Source organism: Cibotium barometz, chromosome 45 (genome assembly GCF_041138505.1).
Source record: "Cibotium barometz isolate CiBa-2024 chromosome 45, ASM4113850v1, whole genome shotgun sequence".
NCBI lineage: Eukaryota > Viridiplantae > Streptophyta > Polypodiopsida > Cyatheales > Cibotiaceae > Cibotium > Cibotium barometz.
The window spans coordinates 16,508,059-16,533,794 of record NC_141090.1 but is presented as its reverse complement, the minus strand read 5'-3'; the positions used below and the strand labels follow the sequence as shown (position 1 = coordinate 16,533,794).

At 46.8% G+C, this 25,736-nt stretch overlaps 1 protein-coding gene across 6 annotated transcripts in view; it reads right to left on the bottom strand.

Annotated features, from left to right (window-relative positions):
- Positions 1–349: 349 nt before the first annotated feature.
- The window catches only part of LOC147612498 (calmodulin-binding transcription activator 3-like), an 84,438-nt gene continuing 59,051 nt past the window's right edge, over positions 350–25,736 (bottom strand). For 2 of the 6 annotated variants that reach the window (XM_086783121.1, XM_086783120.1), the window contains exons 8-13: positions 20,277–20,333; positions 19,732–20,145; positions 18,867–19,570; positions 18,162–18,756; positions 1,078–1,368; positions 482–971 (exon numbers count right to left, since the gene is read on the bottom strand). In XM_086783121.1, the coding sequence (XP_086639247.1) occupies positions 906–971; positions 1,078–1,368; positions 18,162–18,756; positions 18,867–19,570; positions 19,732–20,145; positions 20,277–20,333 (2,127 nt within the window). In that variant the 3' untranslated portion in view covers positions 482–905. Of the gene's footprint in view, positions 430–481; positions 972–1,077; positions 1,369–18,161; positions 18,757–18,866; positions 19,571–19,731; positions 20,146–20,276; positions 20,334–25,736 lie in introns of those variants that run through there. The other 4 variants (XM_086783123.1, XM_086783122.1, XR_015263465.1 and 1 more) reach the window with 3 other exon arrangements.

The following is a 25,736-nucleotide window of genomic DNA, read 5'->3' as shown; positions in this document are numbered from 1 at the left end:
TAAGATAGAGAATATATGAAGTTGTTCTGATTAGTCATACAAGATGGTCTTTAGGAATTATGTACATATGCTCATGTGGTTGGTTTCAAAGAGCATCAAACAAATAACTCATGCTGTAGGAGCTGGTGTCTTCCTTATGCCAAGGAAACCATTGCATTACTAGCATTTAATCTTGTCATCATCATGCAATTTTGTGCATTTTCTACCTTCCTGATGGGAAAAAATCAAGACTCCTCAATGATGGACTCCTATAACAAGGGTTCTTCCTGCCCACACTGACAGCATGCATTTTACTAAACAGCCTTACCACATCCATGGAGCTTGGCAGTTTCTCCTTCCGATAAGCATGTTCTACAATTTCATAATTATTTAACCATGTCTTCAAGCCATGGTTGTTCCATAATGTCTATGAAAAAACCAAAGGCAAACCTGTGTCCTCCAAAACAGAAAAGACCTCTAGTAAGTAATATAAAATCAGGTCTCAAACCAAAAAACCAATCGGAGGCACTGTGAAACAAAAAAGACTTACAAGATCAGCATCTAAGTTCTTCATGACTGTGAGGTCTTTACAAGGTTGGCATATGTTGTGTCCACACCATAATAGCTATTACACAATGTATAGAGTACATTGACAACATTGGGTCTCAAAAGGTGCACCAAGGATGGAGTTGCAAGAACAGTAACATTACCTACACATGTAAAAGGTACACCTTGAAACCACAGTACGATACATGTGTATGCAGACATGCATTGCAAGCTTTGAGTTTTATACAAAGATATTATACAAAGAGAATACACAGCCTGCTCAGCTGTTCAAAATGTGAGAGCATTCTGGCATCTGCTTGAACTAATGCATGGTTAGACAGCTTTGAATCTCCAGCTTAAATATTCCAATCCCCGTGGCGTTACCCCCATAGTCCCATCAGTTCATCATCATCAAGAATAACCAACTCTTCAGTGGATTGAGCTCCCTGCATGTAACATAAGTTAGGATGAACTCTACCTTTGCATACATAAAATAGGCCAAGGGGAAAAACACTAAGATCCCCATCAAACATCAACATTAAGCAGCCTGACCTTCTCTTTCTGATAAATCTCCAGCATTCTTCGATATTGATTGCGTGCCTCCGGAGTTTGTATCATCAGTTTTACTCGAGTAAGTGCCTCATCAAAAGCCTCCTCCTTTTGCCTCCTAAAGTCCTTCAGAAAGGCATCGTCATCACTGTCCCCGTCTTCGACATCTTCAGCCTTAAACCCTCGTAACCCTTGTCCTTTACGACGCCATCTTAAGATTGCTTTGTCCAACACACCTACTGTCCACAAAAGTTTCTTGTACTTCTTGCGAACTTGATGACCTCGTACATGAGCCTGGAAAAAAATAAACTCAGCTCTCTTTTTTTTTCTTTTTCTTTTCTCCGTAATGGTTGGTTGATTAGATTAAGAAAATGTAATACAAAGCTAAAAGGTCGCATGACCAGCTATACAAACATGTACATAGAGGCCGTTAGACCCCACACACTAAAAGGCCACATGAGCCATGCCCACCACTGTACGAAGAGCATGTAACCAGGGGTCAGGTTGCGCCCTGGTGATAACATGTGCATTGAGCAAGGAAGAAACTTGACAAAGCAATAGACCATGAACACGCTGGACATGACCTTTCACCCCCTGATTGTAAATCAAAGATGAAAGCATTTCGCATGAGCCAATTATGCCAAAGACCCAACCATCAAAAGAAAACAAAGAAGACCTCATGTTGCTGATTGTTCCCCCCAGGCTAATCATGTCCAAATACCCACTGCCTGGGTGACAAAGTGTGTCCAATCACCATTTGCCACACTGAAGAGATGAACTCCCATATCTGGTGAGCCACCGGGCAAGAAATAAACATGTGCCAACTAGATTCTGGACAAGTTTGGCAAAAGAACAATTTCCATTCGAAAGTCTCCGATGCTGAAGGGAAGTGGCCAAAGGCAGGCCCCCAACCATGACTCGCCAAATAAACACTTTGCCCTGAAAAGGAAGCTTGGAATGCCAACCACAGAATAGGATGCGCTTCCACCAGGAGGCCGTTTTCTTAACATTCCATACTTTATTAGCTTTTTTTGCAAGCCATCTCTTTGCTTGGACCGAAAGATGATATACAACATTAGCGGAAGCCTTCAACAGCCTGCTCTTGCGACCCAACACCCAATCATCCCATGCATGATAAGAATCCATCCTAGGAAGGCACCCCAGAGACTACACTTGTTGCTGCAACTGCAACCAAATACACCTGTAACCTTGGGGCACACAAAAGCTATGACGAGCACAGCGGAATGATAACATTCGCAACCGCCTGGGCAACGAAGTATCAAACATCCTCACAACACCCAGTCTCGCCATACGATTGAATTGCCGTCTACAATTATTCTTCTCTGGCCAAGTAATTACATGAGAGGTGGCCAACAGCTCTGAAACATAGTTGCCAGGAAACACGCTTCCTTCAGGGTAGGAAACGTGGAAATGTTTCCGAAACGTTTCCTTGTAGGAAACACGTTTCTTTCATGCCTTTTTTTTAACTTGTTTTTTTTGCCCCAAATCCAATGTCTAAAAATTGCGACTATTTTGATAAAAACGTTTCTCTCTTTGTAAATTGTTACAAGTTACATGTAGGCTTCAAATTGATGTTTCCATGTATTCTATGCATTCAGTGTTATTTTTATAAATTTTATATAGTATATATTTGAAATTTTGTACATGCAAAAAACTATGGGTAGGAAACTTAGGGGTGATTTTATGAAACCTGTTTGAAACTTTGTTTCAAACAACCCCCTAACTACTATGCTCTGCAAGCAGGGAGTTCTCATCTCGACGAGAATCTGAAGGACTCCAAGAAGTGAACCGTAACACCTCCTGCCATGATTTAACCAAATGATCCAACAGAGGAGAAGCACATACACGAACAGATTGTGGAGCATTTAGAACATCCCACTAAGATGCAACAATTCGGATCTTCCCATGCACAATACCCACATCCTCCAAAAGTGCAACAGTCATGTCCATGGCTGGGAATCAACACACATAGCCTGAAGTAAAGTCCACCTATGGGCAAGAAGGTGTACCCAAACATCCAACAGAGCTGCCCCTCCCAATCTCTTCGGGGTGGTAATATGCTTCCATGAAACCCAAGTCAACCCTAGATCCACAACATGAATCAAAGCGGCTGGGTGAGAGCTGTCAAAGCCTTTCGAGACCAAGTAAGGGAGAGAAATAAGACAACATAGGTAGCATAATGACCTGTGCCACTTTCAGCCGGGTGTGAAACGGCCATGCCTGAGAGTCGAGACTTCTAGTACACAAACTTATCCCCAATACAACCTGAGATCCATTCTAAAAGTTGTTTGTTGGTGACATCCACCCCGATAGGATAGCCCAAGTGACATACAATGGTCCCACACGGCACAACATGACCCTGCCAACCAAGCTCCAGGAAATCTCTGTGTGTGCAACTAAGAAGGGCTGACTTCTAGGTATTTTTATACAACCCAGAAGCTTTTGCAAACAAAGACCAAGCTGCCATTGCCCTCTCAACGTTGGCATTGTTGGCTTTAAGAAACATAAATGAATCATCAGCCAATGCTTGACCCACCAATTGCTAACCCGAAAGCAAAGTTAGCCCAACCACCTCCCCCTCCTGAGCCAACTGAGTAAGCAAAGTAAGCACGGGATGGGTAACCAAAGCAAATAGCAAATAGACGGTAATACAACTTTATCTCTCTCTCTCTCTCTCTCTCTCTCTCTCTCTCTCTCTCTCAAGTATGTCTACTTGGGAGTTACTTTCACAGGACCGCGTTTCTCCTTGAAGGAGGCAGCAACAACTAGATTAGCTCAAGGGCATATGCAACCTTGGGGGCACTTGAGAGGCAGTGTGCACACATACAGTTTCAGGAGCCGCGCACCAAATTGTGGCTATTTGATACGCTTGTCACACCAACCCTCCTATACGGAGCTCCAATTTGGGGGCCCAACATACATCACAGATCTCAGAGAGGGACGGGATGAGGGCTGGAGGCAAATGGAGAGACCACTGATTATGATGATTGCCCGCATGATTTGGAGCAAATCATCGGTACCACATGAGATTGTTCGGGCTGAGCTGGGTGCTGCACACCAGTAGTGACCGAGGCCCTATTCCAGGCAGTTACCTTTTGACAGCGGCTATGGGAGCTCCCTCAGCAGAGGTACTCCCAATTGGCATTGACCTCATCCATACAGTTGGCAAAGGATGGAGATACTCATTGCTGGTATGCTCAAATGAGATCATGGTTTGACCTACATGGTTTGCGGATAGAGGCACTACCACCCTTTCAGTACATCCTGGATTGTCCATTTTTGGATCTCACCCACTCAGAACAGAACCGCGTGATTAGGATGGATATCATCAGAGTGGACACAGAGGACATAGACTAGTCCCCTTGAGCCCTTAGGCACGAAAATGGCTCATTACAAGAGCCATTTTCTACACCTCTCACCAGATGATTTTATCACCCGCCCGGCGTACATGGATGTACACCTATCACATGGGATACATTCTGCCATTGGACAGATCTGGACCTCATCACACCAGCTGCGGATTGAGACAGGGCCGTATGTGCATCAGATCTCGGATGACCGCATTTGTTAGCTATCCATGTCTTGCAATTTTTTGCTAGGCGGTTGTTCGTGACACTCCAAAGTTTGTTTTCGAGTCGATGTAGGGCTGATCGCCATAATCCTCAAGGAAAACAACTATTTTAGTCACAAGAACAGGTGATTTCTTGGAAAACTTGGCAACTGTGCGGAAAGCAAGAACATGCTTGCTTTTGGTCAGTGTCGAGCAATGACTTGTAATCAGTGAAACTGATTGGATAGCTTGGGCCCTACCCACCACCTGCTTTTTTGGAGAAGGTGATCGGGAAAGCATCATCCCCTTTGGATTGGACATAGCTCTTGATGTGCATGGGTAAACCATCTCAATGAGACCTCCATGTACCCGAAAATCCTCATGGTTAGGATCCAGATGGGTATCCCAATATATTTGCTAGGATAAAAGATTAGGCCAATTTCATAAAATGGAAATTTTTACGGTCACATTCCTTGTTACCTGGTTCGAATTTTGTTTTTCTATGTACCTCCAATATAATGAATTTATGTTTTGAGGTTTTTGATAGTTGACAATTTTATATGGTGAAACCATGGTTCAAGTTTGTAAAATTTTATTCGCTATTGCTGCATGCTTTTACCTTCTAAGGTGTGTGTTTTTTAACCATGATTGTATTAGAAGCAATATTTTCTCATGATATGGCTTTTATGTTTTGACTCATTTGTTGAAACACAAGATATAAGCAATAACATAGCTGGGATTACTCTTTTCTAGGGGACTGAAGAGATGGTAGCCATCCACAACCTTAGCGAGTCCATAACCTTCGCTCTTTGGTACATGAGCTGCCCACAACCTTAGCAAGTCGATAACCTTTGCTCTTTGGTACTAAGCTAGCCATCCAACTAAGTTATGGACTTGCTAAGATTGTGGGCAGCTCATGTATGGATTGCCTGACTGGCTAACCTAGTTTCTTGAAGCTGAGGTCGTGATGAGAGACCTTATAGTTTGCACAGCTTACAGATAGCTCTAAGTGGTGGTTGTAGAAGATCCAGACAGCTTGCTGACAGCTATGGTCTAGGACATGGTGGTATCTTTCATTCTAGGATTTCTATGGATTAGAGAGACTAGCCTAGCGCTAGGTTGATATGAAGGTTTAATCATAGTGTCCAGAGGGAGGTTGGTTGCGTCAAGGTCCAATGTTAGGGAGGAACTGGCCATTCCACCTAGACTTGTGTGGCTAACGGGGATTTTACAAGTGGGGTATGTCCTGGTGGTATGGGACACCATGACCTACTGCATGTAACGTCTCTTGATGCTTCTATGTCTCTACACTGAGATGCTCTATGCCTTTATGGCTAGCTAACCTCAGGTAACTCTCTGGGATGTGGTTCCAATCTGTGATGGACATTGAGATATGGGATCTCTCTTTGGATGTCCTAACATGGCATTCACAAGGGGTGACAGATCCTCTGAGATTTCTGGTCAAGATGATTTCTTGAGCCACAGTGTGCTTTGAGAGCACTATATTCATCACATAGTCTCTCCCACGATGGCATCCTTTAAGCCTCTAGATGCCATCTCTCCGGTGGTGAGGCCTTGGCATCTCGAAGAAATACCCCCAATTGCCTCTATCACCGACCCAAGTCCAGAAAGACGCGCAGGCATGGAATCTACACTCTGTTAGCAGTCATCACCTGTCTGTATATTTACACCAGGGCCTCTGTTGTGGGTGTGCCTGTGTACAGCGCTTCCCTCCCGTGCTGACCTGATTGCGCTGTACACTGCCCTTGCTCCCACCTGCCCTTGCTCAGGCCCCCAAGGCAGCAACTAGGGGAAATAACACAATGAGTCTACAGGCACTGGAGGCATACATCAAGACAGTGGAGGACAACACCAAGAAATTACTGGGCGAACAAAAGAAGGTGCTAGACAGGGTCCTAAACCAACATGAAAAACAGTTGGAAGGCCTCCACAAGGAGATACAAGGAAAGAACAACAGGATTGAAGAACTGACAGGCAGAGTTTGATGCAGCCCCGATGGTACTGGAGGCACTCTTCCAAACAGTCATGTACCTTCGTCGCATCACTCACATGGATCCCCACAGAACCCGAGGCTTGCCCTGGAGTCCTCCAAACAGCTAGCACTTGAGGGGCACTTTGGAGTATGGTATGCACTGGTTTCCACTTGGTTCTCAGTATGCGGGCTCTGCATGGACCGCCTACCCCCCCTTCAGTACAGTTTGGACTCCCCTTTTTTCCGACTGTCTCACGAGGATACCAACCGGGTTATCCGGTCAGATCTTCTTAGCCTCTACACACATTGCACATGGATCACACCCCCGGAGCTCCCCACGAAGATGCACTTTTACAGAGACCACTTCCTCACACTCACTAAAGATGGATTCATCCAACAGCCGGGCTACTTGAGTATTCACATGTCCCATGCCATGCGGATTGTGATTGGCCAGATACGGGTTTCTTCCCACCGCCTCAGAGTGGAGACAGGTAGCGCTGAGCACATCTTCAGAGCCGGGAAGCTCGTACAGACACCCAGAGAGGAGAGGATCTGCCAACTATGCCACACAGAGGTTGAGACGGAGGAGCATTACATATGCCGCTGCCTAGTATACTATGAGATCCGTGGGAGGTTTCACTGTCTATTTCGTGAGGGATTCGGTCCACTCTCCAAGATCATTGACTTCCAGGACCAGCGTTGCCTGGGCCTCTTCCTGCTTGAGCTCCGCAGACACAGGGACACCTTCTTGAGACACAGGCCCCAGCCACCCCGCCCCCTCCCTCGGCAGCCAACCATCACCAGTTTCTTCCGGACCCAGGAGGTGGAGGAAACCGACATAGTGGATCTTGTGGACCCTCCACGAGCTGCTCTAGACCTACCTCGCCCGAGAGGAGTTACCTCGGACCGAGCCTCTACACTCCAGCGTGCCCGACGCCCTTGACCCCCCCGTCGGCCACAATCACCTCATCAGCTCCAGATCCAGGACATGCTCCATGGCCATCGAGCTACCTTTCCACGTGACATGGCTGAGGGAGACCTCTCGGCCATACTCGTCAACCCCATGCTTGACATTTTAGAGAGTGGTATACCATCTACTTAAGAGCTGATGTTACTCCCATGCTTTTATGTTCTTAGTTTTCCATGACGAGTTTCCATGGATAGTTTTGTATCACCCCAGTGAGATAGCTATATTTATGTTTTCATTCTGTTTTATTTTCCATTCCATGATGAGATATGCCATGGACATTATTGTACCACTTTGGTCTCATAGGCCCATATGGTCTTTAGTACACGCTTAATATATCTTTCTTTCTTTCTCTATTGCTGTGTTTTTCTACACTGCACTTGCTCTTGTGTTTTCAGATCTTGTCTTCATCTCCGCTGCATATTCTGACATGGTATGAGGACCTTGTGCCCATGGTCTTGGACCAGGAGGAAAGATTCACGAACCCTCCACAGGGCAGAGGTTCGGAGGCCTTAACTGGCCAATGGTCGAAAGGCCGTAAGAACAAGGGCAAAGGGAAGGCTTCATCGGAGAAGTCTTCTGAGAAGAAGTCCGACTCAGACCGCAAGAAACTAAAGGTAGAGAGGACCTGTAATGATTGTGGCGAGAAAGGCCGCTATTGGAGGCAGTGTCCCAAGCGAAGCACCGAGAAGGGTGCAGAATGCTCAGCAACAACCATGAAGACTCCAGCTTTGTGCACCTGGAGGTTATGGACACTGATGTTTTATTTTCTTCGGGTAGGGAGGAGGTTGGAGGACTCTCCGCTACGGATCATAGTCACATGGGAACGCCGTTCCACTGGTGTGGAACGGGGGAACGTGGAGGAAGCCACCTTGGGAACGGTGGAACGTAGAGCTACGTGGCTTTTATTTTTTTTTTCCCTCATGCGCGAAACGGCGACGTTAATGTTTTTTTTTCTCCACGTTATGGCAGCCGGCAGCGTAATAGCGTATCCTCTTTTCTTTTTTTTGGGTTACGGGTGCCCAACGTTTTGGGCACCCTTTAAAAAAGGCCCAAATTTTGGGCCTTTTTTAAAGGGTGCCCAAAACGTTGGGCACCCGTAACCCTTAAAAAAAAGAAAAGAGGATACCCGCTTTGAGCGCCGCCGCCGACCCCTAAAAAAAACAAATCAAAAAACGAAATTAACGAATAGATTATGCAACGTTCAAAAAAAACGTTGAAACTTGAAAGACGACCTGCAGGCTGCCAGGCTGCCCTGCAACGTTCAAAAAAAAAAACGTCAATATCAACGTTAAAAAAAAAACGTACCTCTCTGGAGTCTGAGAACTTATAAAATCCAGTGCAGCTGCAAGTACAGTGTGCAATACTTTTAAAATCCAGTGCCTGCTTTTAATTGTATATTTGTCTACTCATGTGTATTGAAATATGATAACGTGTCGTTCCGGATCCCGTTACGGATTGCAAGGGGTCCCGTTCCCGTTCCGGATTGGCCCCTCGTTCCCATATCCGTTCCCGTTCCCTGGTGACTATGCTACGGATACTCGAGAGTGGATTCTAGACAGTGGTGCTTCCAGGCACATGACTCCTTCCCGTTCGGATTTACAAGATCTCTGCAGGTATTCTGGTCACATTCTTACTGGGGATACATCGACTATCCCAGTTCACAGTGAGGGCAGGTTGGAGATAGTTTCCGATGGCAGAGGGGGAAGCATTCCTCCCAGGTGTTGTATGTTCCATCCCTTGGTTTTCATCTGTTGTCAGTACATCAGGTTTGCAAGACTGGCATATGGGTGGAGTTTGATGAGCATTTTGTTGCTCTCCGGGACAAAGCACCAGGCCAGGTAGTTTGGGAAGGCGGAGTGGAGAATGGAGTTTACAAACTTTCAGCACTCTCTCCCCCAGGTCCTCAGTTTTGTGATGAGTGGCAGTCTGGTAATGACCACTCAAGTGTGGATACGTTGCAGGTGCAAGCTTTCCCGGACCAGATGGTGGATGGCTTGCCAGTTGGTGGCAACAGTTGGCAGGAACTTTCTAATACAGATGTTGGTAGTTCTTGGATGGCTTGCCAGTTGGTGGCAGCAGTTGGCAGGAACTTTCTAATACAGATGTTGGTGGATGGCTTACCAGTTGGTGGCAGCAGTTGGCAGGAACTTTCTAATACAGATGTTGGTAGTTCTTGTGTTCGTTAGTCAGAGCAAACTTTACAGGTAACCTATGCTCTGATGTCTCGTAGCATTCGGGACACAGGGACTCCTGTAGCTGAGGAAGTTCTTTCCATGGGGACCTATTGGAAAGCCAGACAGGTGACAGTTGATTACTTGCAAAAGGAGGTGGATGTTGCACATTCTCCGGGCTTTGTGGTTCTGGATTCAGGGTTTACAGGTTTCCGAAGGCCTTGAGTGGTCTTCAGCAGGTTTCCAGGACTTGGCATCCCACCGTAAAAGGTGTTGATCCTTGTGAGTAGTATGATGCCTCCTTGACTCGGAAGCAAAATTGGACGGGAGCTTCTTGATGAGGCTATTCAGCTCATGTTTGCAGAGGACTCTTTGGGAGCCAAGATTGCGTATCTTGTGGTTTCTGCAGCATGCGAAGGATCTTGGACTCTTTTACACAGGAGGGGGATTGATGGATGGAGTCAGACTCCACGGTTGGAGTGACTCAGATTGGGGAGGAGAGCCCGACACGAGGACCTTGACATCAGGTTACAGTTTTTCCCTTGGCTCAGGAGCAGTAAGAGGTAGCCATCTATTGTCTTGTCGTCGACAAAGGCAAAGTACCAGGCTGCTTATGGTGCTGCTTGCGAGGTGGTGAGGTTACAGAGGTTACTTGGCAAGATTGGGTTTCCACTGGTGGAACCCACGGTCATCCAGAGGCATTTTGTTCGTGAAAAGATCGTTGCTGATGACATCTTGCTAGAGTTCTATTCAACAGAGGACAATGCGGTGGACCTCATCAACAAGTCTCTATCTCAGGCTATGCTCCGGCGGCACTCCAGCTCCCTAGGGTTGGTTCCACATCTAGGAGCTGAGAGGAGGTGTTAGCAGTCATCTCCTGTCTGTATATTTACACCAGGGCCTGTGTTGTGGGTGTGCCCGCCGATTTAGGTGTTTTCTCATTTTTCCCCACTCTCCATATTTTTACCGGGTGTGGGAGGCTGTCCTGTTGTTCTTGGATTGATCCAGGTGATGGCCGACTGGTCCAGCTGCTCCCCGCTTCTCTCTGTTGCTGGCCGACTTCACACGTGTGCTGACCGACTAACAGAAGCTGGCCGACTGTGAGTTCAGCAGGTCGGGTGTCCTTTTGTGGCTGTCGGCTGTCCTTTGCTACTGGCCGACTAGATCATAAGGGCCATATAAAATGGCCCCTTGCCCCCACACATCTTGTATTCTGACTGCGGGATTTTCTTGTGTATATAGCAGAGTTACATGCCTCTCTCTCTCCCTCTCTATTGTTGTGTTTTTATGCACTGCACTTGCTCTTGTGTTTTCAGATCTTGTCTTCATCTCCACTGCATATTCTGACACACTCTGCTCTCCTCTCCTCTATGGAACTGATCTCAGTGTGGGCTGTGTCCATCTCAGCTTGAATCCAAGGGCTGTCTGGTGTGCGTTCCTGAAAGAGCTGAAGGGAGGCTAGGCTCCGGCAAGAGACTCCTCTCCTGCTCTCTAAACTCTGCTATTCTAGTCTACGCTGCCTCCTGGAGAATGGTGCAGATCTCACTGAGCCCAGTATCCAGAGTCACGCCGCTCTGTGCCCTCATAAATACCAAGCTCTCCCATAGCACCTTGATCCTCCTACGGATCTTAGGGTCCTGGATCAAGCTCTTGGGTGTGGGGGGGCTCTGCTGACTATCCTGTTGCCACCACTGGTCCTCGAGAGAGAGGAGGACTGGCAAATGGTCTGAAAAGGAAGTGCCAGCTAAAATACCCACCAAACCGCCTCGTCCACGGGCTCACACTCATCAAAATAGAAACGATCCAAATGGGAGAGGTTGGGGCCTGCTCTCCTCGTGTCAGATCTAGAGAATCTCAAACACCTCGGGCTATGTCCAGACTCTGGGAGATGCTAGGGGTTTTGTCCCCTGATGGTGAAGACAAGCTCCTTCCAAGTTCCAACTTGGAAGCTCTACCCCAGAAACGGTATCTTGGCTATGGCCTAGTCTCTTATCTTCTGTGGTCTCCAACATATTAAAGTCACCCCCCATACACCAAAAATCAGCCTGAGAGAGGCCCTGCTGAATCATCCTCTAGAAGTCCACTTGACCTGTCATGGAGTTAAGGGCGTAAATGTTGAGGAGGCCCAGCCAATCCTCCCCGAGCATGATAATCATCCGCTGTGGGGGACGGTGGTGCTGGAGTCCATCACTGCCAGAAGAAGTTGCTTTGCTAACTGATACATACTCCGCCTTGGATCCCAGATAGGCCAAAGGGGGGTGACCAAAAAGTGTGGCTCCTTGCAAAATCTTCCTGTATTTGTAGGTACAACCAGCTGACAAGTAATGCTCCTGAAGAAAGAGAATGTCGATAGAGCCTCCCACTAAGTCTTTCTGCAGCTCCTTGCAAAGGACTCCCCACCTAGAGTGGCACTGCAAGCAGCCCAAACCTTGAATGTTCCAAGAGATTATCTGCATCAAAGGGGTCTAGTGGGGTGAGATCTCTCTGAGCTGTCCTCCACCCGGTGAGACTTGGGCGAGGGTTCGGACGGTGAGTAGTCACAATGTGTCTCGGTGTGCAGATGTCTGAGGTGTTCCCGGATCCTATGCTCCATGTGGGCCCACTCTGCTCTGGCCCAACTGTATGCATATACTGGGCTCCAACTATCACAGTAGAGGTATCTATAGGAAGGGGGGGGGGGGGGGGGGGGGGGGGGAGTTGGGGAGACCACCAGCAATACACGAAGGTAGATGAAGAGATCACCTCCAAACTGAAGCTCTCGAGCTTGCCATGTTGGTCCACGTGGCCTAATCCTCCAAGCTCCATGTGAGCCAAGGACCAAAAGTGAGTGACAATGCCGGTGATGTGCAGGTCCCCCAGGTGATGAGAGAGCTTTATCACTTGTCCATGAATAGTGGAGGAGACAGCCTCCAGACTCCACTCTGGCTCTATTGCTCCATTCAATGGGAAGGAGAAGATCACTACATCAGAAGCCAGCCTGGATCAGTGAAAGATGACACAAACTCGGTGAGGGGCCAAAGTCTCTGCAGAGTCACGATAGGAATACGAAGAAGCTGTAGTCCACTGGCTGCCCGAGATCTAGAGACTCCGGGGGCAAGACTCTCACCAAGGAAGCAGCAACCGTCATCACGATAGACTCAGAGAATTAGGTCTGTGACAGAGCATCTAAGACGCCCTTAGATGATTCTTGGGACAACCATGATTTATTGACTGTGATGCATAAGCATGAGGTACCCACATGTTAGAAGTGCTCTAGTGGGGCATCCCAAGCATGAGTGCCCTAAAAGGCCAACTACTCCCACGAGTACGCCTATGTTGACAGCTTCAATGGTTATTCTAGATCCTCCAGCTCTGTCTCCCCCACCTGCCCCTTTTGTGGGAATCATCAATTGGGAGCTCGAAGCTAAGCAGGAGAGGGCTCCTCGCATATTACCTGCCATTGATGGATCAATCTCCGAACAAAACCCGAATGGCAGCTCCTCCCAGGGTCGGGGACTGCTAGGGAGTGCTTTGGAGAGTCCACCGCAGGGGGGGCGCCGGGGGGGGGGGGGGGGGGGGGGGGGGGGGGGGGGCAGGTGGGGCCTCCACTACAGATGGGTGATCTTGAGATAAATGCTCGAAACGGTTCTCTAACACAACCATTTTCGCTTGGGTCCCATTGAATTGTCTCGTTGGGCAGTGGTGAGCTACTCTAGCAAGGCATCGGCATTGTCTCCGCCCGCCAGTCGTCTGCCACCTACCCCCATCAGTCGTCTACCACCTACCCCATCGTCATCCTCCTGGGTAGGGTGCTGGGGTTCTATCTCAATGGAGGGGGGAGGTGGTGTTCGGCTCTCTCCACTCTGCGGGGGAGAAGGGTTGGCCAGTGTGCGACCTCACCTAGATTGGCGAGGACGAGGGCAAGCTCTGGGGGCGAGGTGGCCCGTTTGACGGAAAATGAAGCATAGGTCACGAAGGCTTGAGTACTCCACCTGCTGAAGGATGGGGTCCCCTAGAGGCATCAAAGGGAGATGACGTGCAGTACCGTCTCCAGTGAAGAAATGTTGATGCAAAGTAAAGGGGTCCCAGCAACACGTGCGAACATTGAGGCAGCTGTGGCCGGGGATTCCACCACTTGTCCTATTGTTCTATCCATGACAGGGAGAAGCACTCCTTGAGGCTTGGAAAACATTTTGACCAGGAATTCGAATACTCCAGCAAGAGGGTCCAAGGCAGGATTAAAGCCATGCTGCTAGCATGCAGAAAACACCTGGACGTGTGCAACGCAACGGGGCTCAGCTGAAGCACGCAATCCGAAGTCGTCGAACTCCACCTGGTAGTAGCCGTGCCCGAGGGTATGGATATCTATAATCTTGCCCGGCTCACCAAGGAGGCTGGCCTTAAGCGAGTCTCAAGGCTGGCTATGCGCTGGGTGGCTACCCACAATCTTGCATAGAAGTGTTGAGGCTTTGAAGGAGGCTACTGTGTATGCTAGTCACTGGAACTTCGGAGAAAAGGCAAGGGGCGGTGGCCTTGGTCTGCAATAACAGAGCAGCTGGACCAGAGAAAGCCGACCAATTCCAATACACCAAAACCTGCGGGGAACCTGAAGGGTGAAGAGGTGAAAGGGCTGGAGAAGAAGGGGCGAAGCTAAGGTGAGGAGGGGTGACAAAAGAAACAAATGGGCAAGAAAAGGGTGGGGGGGGGGATGCTGCACATAGAGAGCGGCGCTGGGGAGAAGGCATGAGGGGTGCATGAGGAGAGAGGCGGAGGGAATGTGAACGAGGAGGATGGGGCATGCGAGGGAGGATGAAGGAGGAGGGATGCACAAAGGCAGAGGGGCAGGGAGCCAGCACACAGGAGGGGCAGGTGGGAAGCACGCAAGAGGAGGGGCAGGCGGGCGAAGGCAATGGTGGGCGCGGGCTGGGGAAGCGAGAAGGGTGGATGGCTGGGGAGAGCAGGTGCACAGGTGTGTGTGTGTGGGGGGGGGGGGGGGGGGGGTGGTTGGGGGGCTCCAGCTCTCGAGATGATCATACCCGTTGGGCCATGCTTTTCTACTGCTTCACTTTGAGAAACCATACGATTAAGTTGATTGGAGTTTTCTAGAAGGAACCCTCAGATGCATGGGGTCCTCTTTAGGATTGGATCAGAGGTGTGTCATGCTTGTATAGTGATGCTCATAGCCGTATACTGGCATGTGGTGACAGAGGAGAGCGCTTCTAGATCCCTCCATCTTTTCGTTAGGAATGCCCCTTGGCCATCTTTCTATATCTCATTGTGGCTGAGGCTATGAATATATATCTTCGAGTCCTTTGCCGGGGTATCTGGCTTGAGTCTACCCTGCCCTTATGCAGAGATGAGAAACTTCTCGATTATGAGCTTGCACATGACACTGCTATGTATCTCGAGGCCTCCCACATTTGCCTTTGTTCTTTTCGGATTGCCTTGAAGGACTTTTGTTTAGCCATAGTTGTCACCTCAGCCTCGTATATCTTCTCACGTTGGTGCTTCTCACGAGGATGCATTGGTCAGCTGAGGAGATTGGTCCGCAACTTTCTTTGGTTAAGTTTGGATGGCACAGTAGGCTCTCAAGCCAGAGTTGCATGGGAGACTATCATCCTCCCAGGCAAGACAGAGGGCTGAATATTATAGATCCAAATATCTAGTGCAGAGCCTTGCTTTGCAAACTAGTGGTCAGAAGCTAGTAGCTATCCCCCATAAGTGGCTCACTCGCACCTGTCATGATTAGTATCATCCCAAATGGCTGACTGATTTTCACACGAGTATCATCCCAAACGGCTGGGTGATTTTCCCAGGACAGATGTACCACTGCAGGTATTAGCCATGCTGGACCAGAACCAAGACCAAGAGGGAGACTGCATATTCTACACTATCTTGGGTGGATGAATATTGTTGAGATGTGACACCCAGGACTTCATCCCCAAAGCTGTCCTCCGCCCTTTGAGAGTTGTGGGTCGTTCGGGGAGGCAATGGTCTGTTGATCCTGCCCCTGAGTATGTGACTCAAGGCTCTTAGTGCCTATGGCTTTAAGGTGGATATCCCGTTAAACATCTCTCATGGGATCCCGGTGAGTGGGAATGGATTGATGCGGCCAATCCCTTGAAGAGTTTTCCTTTATTCAGTTACGTTGTGAGGAATGCCAGAATACTACCACTTGGATAGATTTAGAGGATTTCTACTCTCGAGTCTCAAGCCACACTAGGAAAGCTTTGGGATTACTCCATTGATTCAGAAGACGTTTAGGCACTCTTCTAGGAGGAGCCATATATCCCATTTTTGCTGGTTATTACTACATGGATTGAACAACATTGTCTTTGGGATTGCAAAGTTTCCCAAAGGATATGAAGCTTAATTGCTCACTTTTTAGGCAGATGGAGGAAATGTACTATATACATCACTTGGGGCTCTATTGCTTGGGTCACTTAGTCTGGACCACCTGTTTTCTTTGAGGGCAAGGACTACGACTCTGCCATCATGATTCACAGAGGGATACCCAGAGCTGCACACTTCAGGATATTCCTCAATCACTGGTCACCCACATTACCCTTGGGAGACTTCATACCACCTGGGAGATTATTGCCAGTATCACTGCTTGGCAAATATGGAGGACTAGATGTACAGAGGCGATCAAGGGCACCCAGATTTATGACACTCGGTGCATTTGTACCATTTGGGGAGATATTATTCATTCCCTGATGGCAACTTGGGCCCGTATACAAGGACCTTCTAGATCAGTGCAAGCAAAGCACGTTTTCTTCACGAGGGAATGGGATCACTGGATCTTTTTCTCTTCGACTTTCACACTCCCAACATCACTGTGCCCCTGACTGGCTATGATTACCTTACACTTTGTGATGAGGATTTCCGACTTCTAGCCTGATTTTATATTAGTTCTTCCATACTTCATAAAATTAGGAAAAAAAAAAGGCAGAAGGTTGCAGTGTGCACACAAGTCTTAAAAAGGGGATTGTAGTGGAAGAATTACAGCGATTAAAAGCACTTCATGAACGAGAACTGCAAGAAAAATGAGATTTATTTCAATATAAAATTAGCCTCTATATACAATTGTTGCACGCCGAAACCATCCATCATGCTCCTTCCTCCACTCACATTAAATATGTTGCCTTCATTGAGTGTTGGAGGGGCCAGAGACATGCCCCTTTTATAGGTAGCTCAAAGGAAATTGACAGCAGCAGCAGATTTATGAGAGAGTGGAACCATCGTATTTTCTTCTCCTCCACTCCTACAGGACTTTTATGGCAGCATAGTGCCGCTGATTGGTTGAGATCTCCCTTTATATGATTTTACTTTACTTAATTATTAATAGAAGTCTCTTTTCTGAAAAAAAGGGGGCCCACAGGACCCATTTTAAACTCAACACAACATATTATTAAATAAGAAAAAAGGTGTAATTTGCTAAGCTCCTGTTCCTATGCCTAACGCTGCCATCTTTGACGGGGTGGTTTTAGACATAATTACTTCTTTCTGGATCATATTTTCACTTTGAGGGCAGCCATTGAGGACGCACATGCTTGATCTGAGAAAGCATGTTGTTTTGTGGATTTCTCGAGGTTCTTGATATTAGTCTGCCCCGAAAGCTCTAAGATCCACTCCCAAATTGAACAGAGTCTTGTTTGGACAGTGTCAGAGTTCTTGAGTCATACAACACATGAAGGCCTCTCTACACCATAGTCATAGGAAACGGCCGTTTCAGTCCCTAGAAACGCGTTTCTCCGTTTCAGGACCCCATCCGTTTCCATGGTCGTTTCTTGTTTCCCAAGTGATATTGTCACAGGAAACGGCCGTTTCCACCCCTAGGAACTCATTTCCCCATTTCCATTCCTCGAACGTTTCCGTTCCCGTTTCTCGTTTCTGGTAACTATGCTCTGCACAGTTACTAGACATAAGGGAGTTCTAATTGGTCAAGCAACCAAGTTGCCTTCTGTATGGTCACAATACCAACAACTTTCCTTCTGCAGTTGCCAAAGGATGCCAGAATAGAGAATACACCAGATTTTGGACTGAAACATGGGACAATTCTCTCAGCAATCAGGCTCTAATAGTTTAGATCTCATTTTCATATTGCATAAAGACACCGCATCATGTACAGAGGTGCAACATTTGGAGTGGTCAATCATGATGAATTATATACATACAAACTCACCAGCTGTAATCCTTTCCTAGAACCAAATCTAACATCTTGCCACAATTGCGACACAGTTAATCGAATCATTCAAGGTGAAAATGTTTGATGCTAGTGTTAAATGTTATGAAAATATGTATGGGGTTGTAGTTAAGATTATAGCTATATTGCACCACTGGAATATGGAGGCAATACCAGCACTTGGAAATATGGAGGCAATACAAGCACTTGAAATTCACCTGAATTTTCACCACTTGTTTTTTCAAGGAAAGGAATTCTTTTCGGCCCTTCCAGCCTCGGTACTTGCATTGTATCTGTGTAGCTGCCAGGTTGAGCTTCTCATGATGGCCCCCAAAAGCTCTTTGAATTGTTTGTGCAGAAGAAAAAGCTCTAGCCTCCTCCTCTAGCATGCCAAACTCATTGACACTAGAGTCTTTCATGTCTCTCCTCTTCCGGAAGGAGTATGCACGAAAAGCCACCTGTATGCGTGCTGCTGCCTGAGCTGCATTTCGAACAGCAGCAAGGCTGTCTTTTAATGACAGTTCAGCCTCTGTCATGCCTAAACTTGCATTCACACTGTTCTTTTCTGACACAACTTCCACAGCCTTCTCCCCAGCCACTGCTGCAGACACTCTGTTCATTATGCTCTCATTTAGATTCAGAGACGAAAGGTGGCTAGTTAAGGATGCCTCCGCAAGATAACCAGCAATTCCACCATGCCCACTACTTGCAGCCAAATCAGCTGCAGTACGACCGGTTGGATCACTAGGAGTAGGATCTGTGAGGGCACCAGGAGCAGCATCTGCAGCAAGAAGTAGCCCAACTACCTTTTCCCTGGAAAAGTAAAATATGTTAACACTATACTAAAGATGAAAAAGTTGTTAGTGCACCTTGATATGCCTTAATAAACGATAAAAGCCAGCCACACAGTCAGCTAAGCTTACCTGCCACAGAAAGCAGCCCAGTGAAGAGCTGTCCATCCATGTGCATCACGAAAATTAATTCCAACACCAGCCACTAATACAGAGGCTATGGCCCATTCATATCCAAGTGCAGCTGCCATATGTAAAACTCCAAGTCCGTGTTTATCAAGAAAAGAGACCGCCTTTAAATGCGATTTTCTGTGAAGCCATTGTTGAAGTTTAGATTTCAAAAGTGTTTGTACCAGCATTGCTGTTGCATCCTCAAAAGGATGTCTGTTAATCTTAACAAGATCCTCAATCTGGCTCCAAATGTTCTGATCTACCACCAAAGAGTCAGATCTGTCAGTTTGCTTTTGAGTAGTCTCTGGATCACAAAACACGTCCTGAGCACAAGCTTGATCTTCTCCTGTGAAAAGTAGCTCGGCAAGTCTGACCTGATGCAGCATCTCTTGTTCTTGATGTTTTTCTTGTTTGTCTGTTTCTGATTTACTAGAAAAACTAGAAGTCTTACTTCGATATTCAAACTCCCGAATTTCACTACAAGAAACTCTATCACTACATGTCACATAAAAAGAGACTCTCCCTGGTTCATGGGCGGGAGCTATACAACGCAATGCACCAGATTGTAAAACTTCTGCTGGAACTTCAATTTCTCCAAACATGCAACACCATTGTACATTTGAAGAGCTCCTTGTAGGATCCAGAAAATCACCAGTTACAATAACCTGTAGAAGTTTACAGATACCTAAATTTATGATAGTAGGAACTTTGTATGAGTTTTATTTTTAAATTTTAAGAGCAACAAAATAGGGTCGAAATTTTCTGTGCTTTTTATACTTCCAAAAAGATTCAGCAAAATAAAACTTTACAGAAATTGAAAAAGCACCTTTGTCTCCTCAAAAGAGTATGACCACTCTGGTGCAAAATCCACAATGCTAAAACACTGCTTTTGTGACAAAAATGGGTGTGGACCAGCACTGAAATGGATTTTCCCTAGCAAGCTTGAGCCTTCAGAAACTGCAGACTGGTCTTTGATAACATCCCCCCAAGATGTCTCTGGTCTAGATAAGATGCCCACTGAAGGAATTGGACTCACATCAATCCACGTGAAATCGTCAAGCAAAGTCTCTTTTCCCATTGCTCCATCAAACTGGATCAAATAAGATACGTCTGGAGATAAAAGCTCGTCATTTATGTTATGTGCTTCCTGGTTAATACTGTAGGGGTTGGGACTCATGGACGAATGCTGAGTCTCGTCCTGCCTGTTATGCTGAGAACTCTGAAGGTTCTGTTTTACAGGCTGCACACAATTGATAAAACATCAATCAGCATCAGTTACACAACCTCAGCAGTTTGCCCTCCATATTTTCTTAGCATAGACACTAAAACATAGAGAGAGAGAACTCCTGGCCTATTTCATGAATGATATACCTGTAGCCGGTGAGAATTTTCAGTCTGCAAAGCATCGGATACCACGTGATGTTCCACCTGAGATTCCGCCACCAAAGCCATGACTCTACTATCAAATGGATAGCATATGTAGACTCTACCAAAACTAGTCAAACTGAGGCATATAACATGTCAAAGGGCTATACACCAAGTTCTGACAAATATAAGGCAAGTTCTGACAAATATAAGGTAGACAATTCAAATGATTAAAAGGGCACTGGGAGTTGCTTAAATCTTTGTTGTCCTGCTACTTTACCTATATCTTAGACTTTGGGGTCATCTTTAAATTCCAGGCTTATCAAAAAATTTAAGAGAGATCGTGATTCTCTAACAGCAAAGGGGAAACTATACCACTGTCAAATCCCCATGGATCTCCTTGTGATCGTTCTTGGTTTGAAACTCGAATCCTGCAAACAAACGAATAAACAAACGAGGGGGTGCAGGCCTGACTCACCTCCCAACCACGACAGCCGTGGGCAAGCCCACAGTCTTGGCTGTCCCCACTGAGCCACGAGCTGAGCTAACTAGGATGATGAACCAACCAATCTCCTCCTCGCAACGTCCCATACCGCCACGAAGCTGCCCTTGCGGGCCTCAAGATTGCTGCCGGCCTCGGCTGCGTAAAGCAGGTGCACGTCTGCACTAGATCCAGGCTCCAAGACCATAGAGCTCTCACAAACTCGCGAGACTCTCTATATCTCAATAACTAACCTTGGCCACCCTTTTATAGGATCTTGGCCGGTCATCGGGCGTCCACACTTGGGCGCCCGCCCGTCCATACTTGGGTGCCCGCCCGTTAGTATATCCCTAACTCAGCTCATCAATCAGCCTGCCTAGCTCCAAGCTTCCCCAAGCCTCGAAACTAGTCTTGCGTGCGTGTAGCACACAGTAGATACACACTGTGCACATGACAGAAACTTAATGCTAGTGATTGATGTATTGTTTTTCATTAGTTTTCCCCTTGCTCTACTAGAGGAATATCACTTAGCTCTTAAGATTAGAGAAAATCCTGGCATTCAAAGCTGACCTCACAGTCCAATGCGAGGTAAAGTGATAGGACAACAAAGTTCCAAGACATCTCTATTGCCCTTTGAATTATTTGGGTCCAATATTTTTCAGCATCTTGTAACTCTATATCTTATCAATAAGGAGAGATTACCCTGGCTTTTTAGTGAGCTCAGGAGTGAGCTCTTAGAGGAAGGGGAGTATGTCATGTGCACAGTGTGTATCTACCGTGTGCTACACGCACGCAAGACTAATTTCGAGGCTTGGGGAAGCTTGGTGCTAGGCAAGCTGATTGACGAGCTTAGTTAGGGATATACTAACGGGCGGGCACCCAAGTATGGACGGGCGGGCGCCCAAGTGTGGACGCCCGATGAGCCTATAAAAGGGTGGCCAAGGTTGGTTATTGAGATATATAGAGTCTCGCGAGTTTGTGAGAGCTCTATGGTCTTGGAGCCTGGATCTAGTGCAGACGTGCACCTGCTTTACGCAGCCGAGGCCGGCAGCAATCTCGAGGCCCGCGAGGATTGTTTCGTGGCGGTATGGGACGTCGCGAGGAGGAGATTGGTCGGTACGTCATCCTAGTTAGCTCAGCTCGTGGCTCGGTGGGGACAGCCAAGACTGTGGGCTTGCCCACGGCTGTCGTGGTTGTGAGGTGAGTCAGGCCTGCACCCCCTTGTTTGTTTATTCGTTTGTTTGCAGGATTCGAGTTTCGAACCAAGAACGATCACAAGGAGATCCGTGGGGATTTGACAGTTTCACTCCCATGTGCATTAAATGGAGAATATTCCTTCTGCTTTTTTCCGAGTGGCCTTGGCACAAGATCCTCCAGTAGACTTACCATTTTTCACTGCCCCTTATTTACCCACCCGTAGGCGATGCTGCCGAGGAAGTAACATGTGTGGTTTTGCACCCAAGACCTCGTTGTCCTAGACAAACACCTCTACCATATGAGCTATCACCTCATTGGCCAAATGAAGAACATTCTAGCTATGTTCACAACTTCAGATGAATAATAGTTGGAGTTGGTAGGTCAAGAAGTTGTTCTTATTCCAAAGCTGTTTCCTTTTCACATGTTTAAGCAAAAGGCTAGATGGCTTTCTTTTTTTCTCCAAAAAAAAGACTTCTATTAAGTAATATAAAATCATACAAAGGGAGATCTCAAACCAAAAGGTAAGGTCTCAACCAATCGGGAGCACTGTGCTGCAATAAAAGCCCCGTAGGAGTGTAAGAGAAGAAAATGCCATGGTTGTACAAATGCCATGGTTGTACTCTCATAAATCAGCTGCGTCTCTAGAAGATCCCTATATACGGGCCAAGGTGGCCAAAAGAGTATGACCAATCTCACTCCATATAATGCAATACACCAGGTGTCAAAAACGTCAACACCCTGGAAGGCCCCTGAGCATCTTGTATTCCATATATGACATGCCGTGATACTAGCAATAATCTCCCGAGTGGTGTCAATACTCAACAGAGGTGGGGTGTATCCGTACCTTGGGGATATAGTATCTCTGAGCTAAGCCCCTACGGAAAAGTATAACAGGATCTACTCCCCTACCCTCAAAAAGAAGCCATGGGCCAAACTAAGTCAACCATGCAATAGCACCCCAAGTAATATAGATAGGATCACTCCTAAATCTGCCCAAGAGCTAGGCTATACATACCCAGATCCTCTATGCTCCTTTGCACTCCCAAAAGCAATGATACATTGTCTCGGATAGAACAGGCCATCTACGACGAAGTATCCATGCCAAAAATAAATCTCCAATGGTTGGTGCGCAACCCACTATGTGGAACAGCCAGAAGAAGAAGGATATATGGCACCTCCTATATGAGTGCAGTCTCTGCTAGAATCTCCTCTAAATGGGGAGTGTAATGTCATATGCCTCCCAATGAGGCCTGTTGCAGATGCAATCCACACTTCTAGAGAGAACCAACTCACGTGGTGAGACTGGGTTTGAATCTTAGCAAGTTGAAGTTTCTACAAATTGGATAATCGGAGGGCCTAACACCTTAAGGTTTTGGGGTTTGGATGGCTAGACCAATTTGCAGAACACCTTAGTTAAGCGCGCTTGCGCAGGAATACAACTAGGATGGGTGACCTCCCGGGAAGTGGGAGGATCCATGTTTCCAACATGGTATCAGAGCCAAGGTTGTGATGTTGGAAGCTAAGACCTCAACCAAAGTGTGGCTTGAGGGGGGGTGTTGGAGATGCAATCCACACTTCTAGAGAGAACAGCTCACGTGGTGAGACTGGGCTTGAATCTTGGCAAGTTGAGGTTTCTACAAATTGGATAATCGGAGGTCACCTAACACCTTAAGGTTTTGGGGTCTCGATGGCTAGACCAATTTGCGGAACACCTTAGTTAAGCGCTCTTGCACAAGAACACAACTAGGATGGGTGACCTCCCGGAAAGTGGGAGGATCCATGTTTCCAAGAAGGCCTAAGAGTGGGTACTCTCTGGATCTGTCCAAGGATGAGCAACTTGGCGTTACACACAATGTAGCTGAAGAAAGGTATGCTCATCATGCAGTTAGTAACATCAGTCCATTCCCACTCACCAGGATCCCAATGTAGATATTTGATGATAGGGCATTTACCATAAAGCCATAGGCACCATGAGGCATGAGAAACCATCACCGAGAAAGGGTCAATACACCAATGTTTCCCAAAGCGACCCACCACTCTCACTGGACAGATCATCGAGCCCAGTGTGATCACTTGTACATCACGTCTCTCCATCTGCCATCCAAACTGAATGGAATAGAAGGTAACACCCTCTTCCTCTAGCTTTGGGAATCCCACCACCTGAAGGGACATGCCTCTCCCAGAAAAAACTCCCACCCACAAGTGATAATACTCATGTTAAAATGTACTAGTGATCTCGTGGTTAGGTAAATCTACATGAATCTGTGCGATCCATCAGTGACTCCCTCTGAGATGCGGGGTAGTTGTCTCTCTCTCATCATCTGGAAGACACTTGAAATTCTTCCAATCAAGTATTGTCACTATGCATCTCTCCCAACCTAGCCGCTGCATATACCTTATTCTATGACATAAAAATATCCGCAGACTACTCCAAGTCTGGATAATGGAATAAATGAGTGGGGAGGGCGGGGGCAGTAACTGCCTTAGAGAAAATAAAACATGATGTGCCTTCAGTCACCACCGCTCTTAGGGACACATCTAAGAATATGGTACATGAAGAAATCCTTGCAAGGCTCAGTACCAAGAAGGGATGCTCTAACCACCAACTTGCAAAGCAGAGCTTTGCACTGGATCTCTGGATCAATGATGTTCAATCCCCCTTGGTGCTTAAGAAAGATAATAGTTTCCCAAGCAACTCTCGAGGCTCTAGACACCAAATCGAGCTTCCTGGAGCTCCAATGAAGGACTCATGAGTATCAGGACAAACCGCTGGGCAAGTGTGCCTATCCCCACCTGGCATCCAAGATATCTAGAGTAGTGAATCCTCTCTCAATCCATGTGAAGCCAACATCTATACCCCAACCAATCCTTTCAAGGCACTGGCTCAAAATCCAACATACTTCCAATTTATAAAGGCCATTGCTCCTAGACAAAACTCTTCCAAGGCAAAGCAAAATGAGCAAAGACATAAGTAAGATGCCTCACAAAACATCATTGTTTCATCATCCAACTCAGAGGCAATCTCCATCTAGATACTCTGGCATTGGAGTAAAGGAAAATGCTCAAAGTTTCTGCAACAGTGAGATACAACAGGGGAGCTAAGAGGCAACCCTACCGTAAATGAGAGATCTAGGAGCACTCTCCTCGAACTCCACAAGCAAGCACAGTGCTGTGAGCCTCCCAATAAAGGAAAGAGACACCTCTGATCCAATCTTGAGAAAATCCCATGCATGCGAGAGTACCCTCTAAGAAGTCCCAATCCACTCTATCATAGGCTTTCTCAAACTATGTCATGAATGACTATCTCTAACACTCGTTTTGCAATTTCATGCTCACTGCTTTGGCAAGAATTTTGTGTGCAATCCCAAGCAATGTGATAGGCCTCCACTCGGCAATGTTAGTCTTATCACCACCCTTAGGAATAAGGAGGATAAGACCCTCAGTAAGAAAAGGAAGCATAGAGCCCATGTCCCACATCCTGTAATGCCACAGATCTCATCCCCAATGTCATCCCAAAAACTTATGAACAACGTGGGAGAGAGGCCATCCTCCCCAATGTGGGAAATGGTTGTTAGGGTTAGGGTTTTGGAAGGCACATCAACAGGAGGCATGAGAGAGAGAGAGAGGAACACGTTTGCTCATATGATGATAATGATAAAAAGGAGTACAATAGCCACATATAAAAGATGTGACCTAAAGTGTGTTCACATGGTCCGGCCATAAACTGTGCCAGGTGGACCAAACCACTTATAAACCACTATAAGTGAAACTAAGCTAAACTGGGGGAA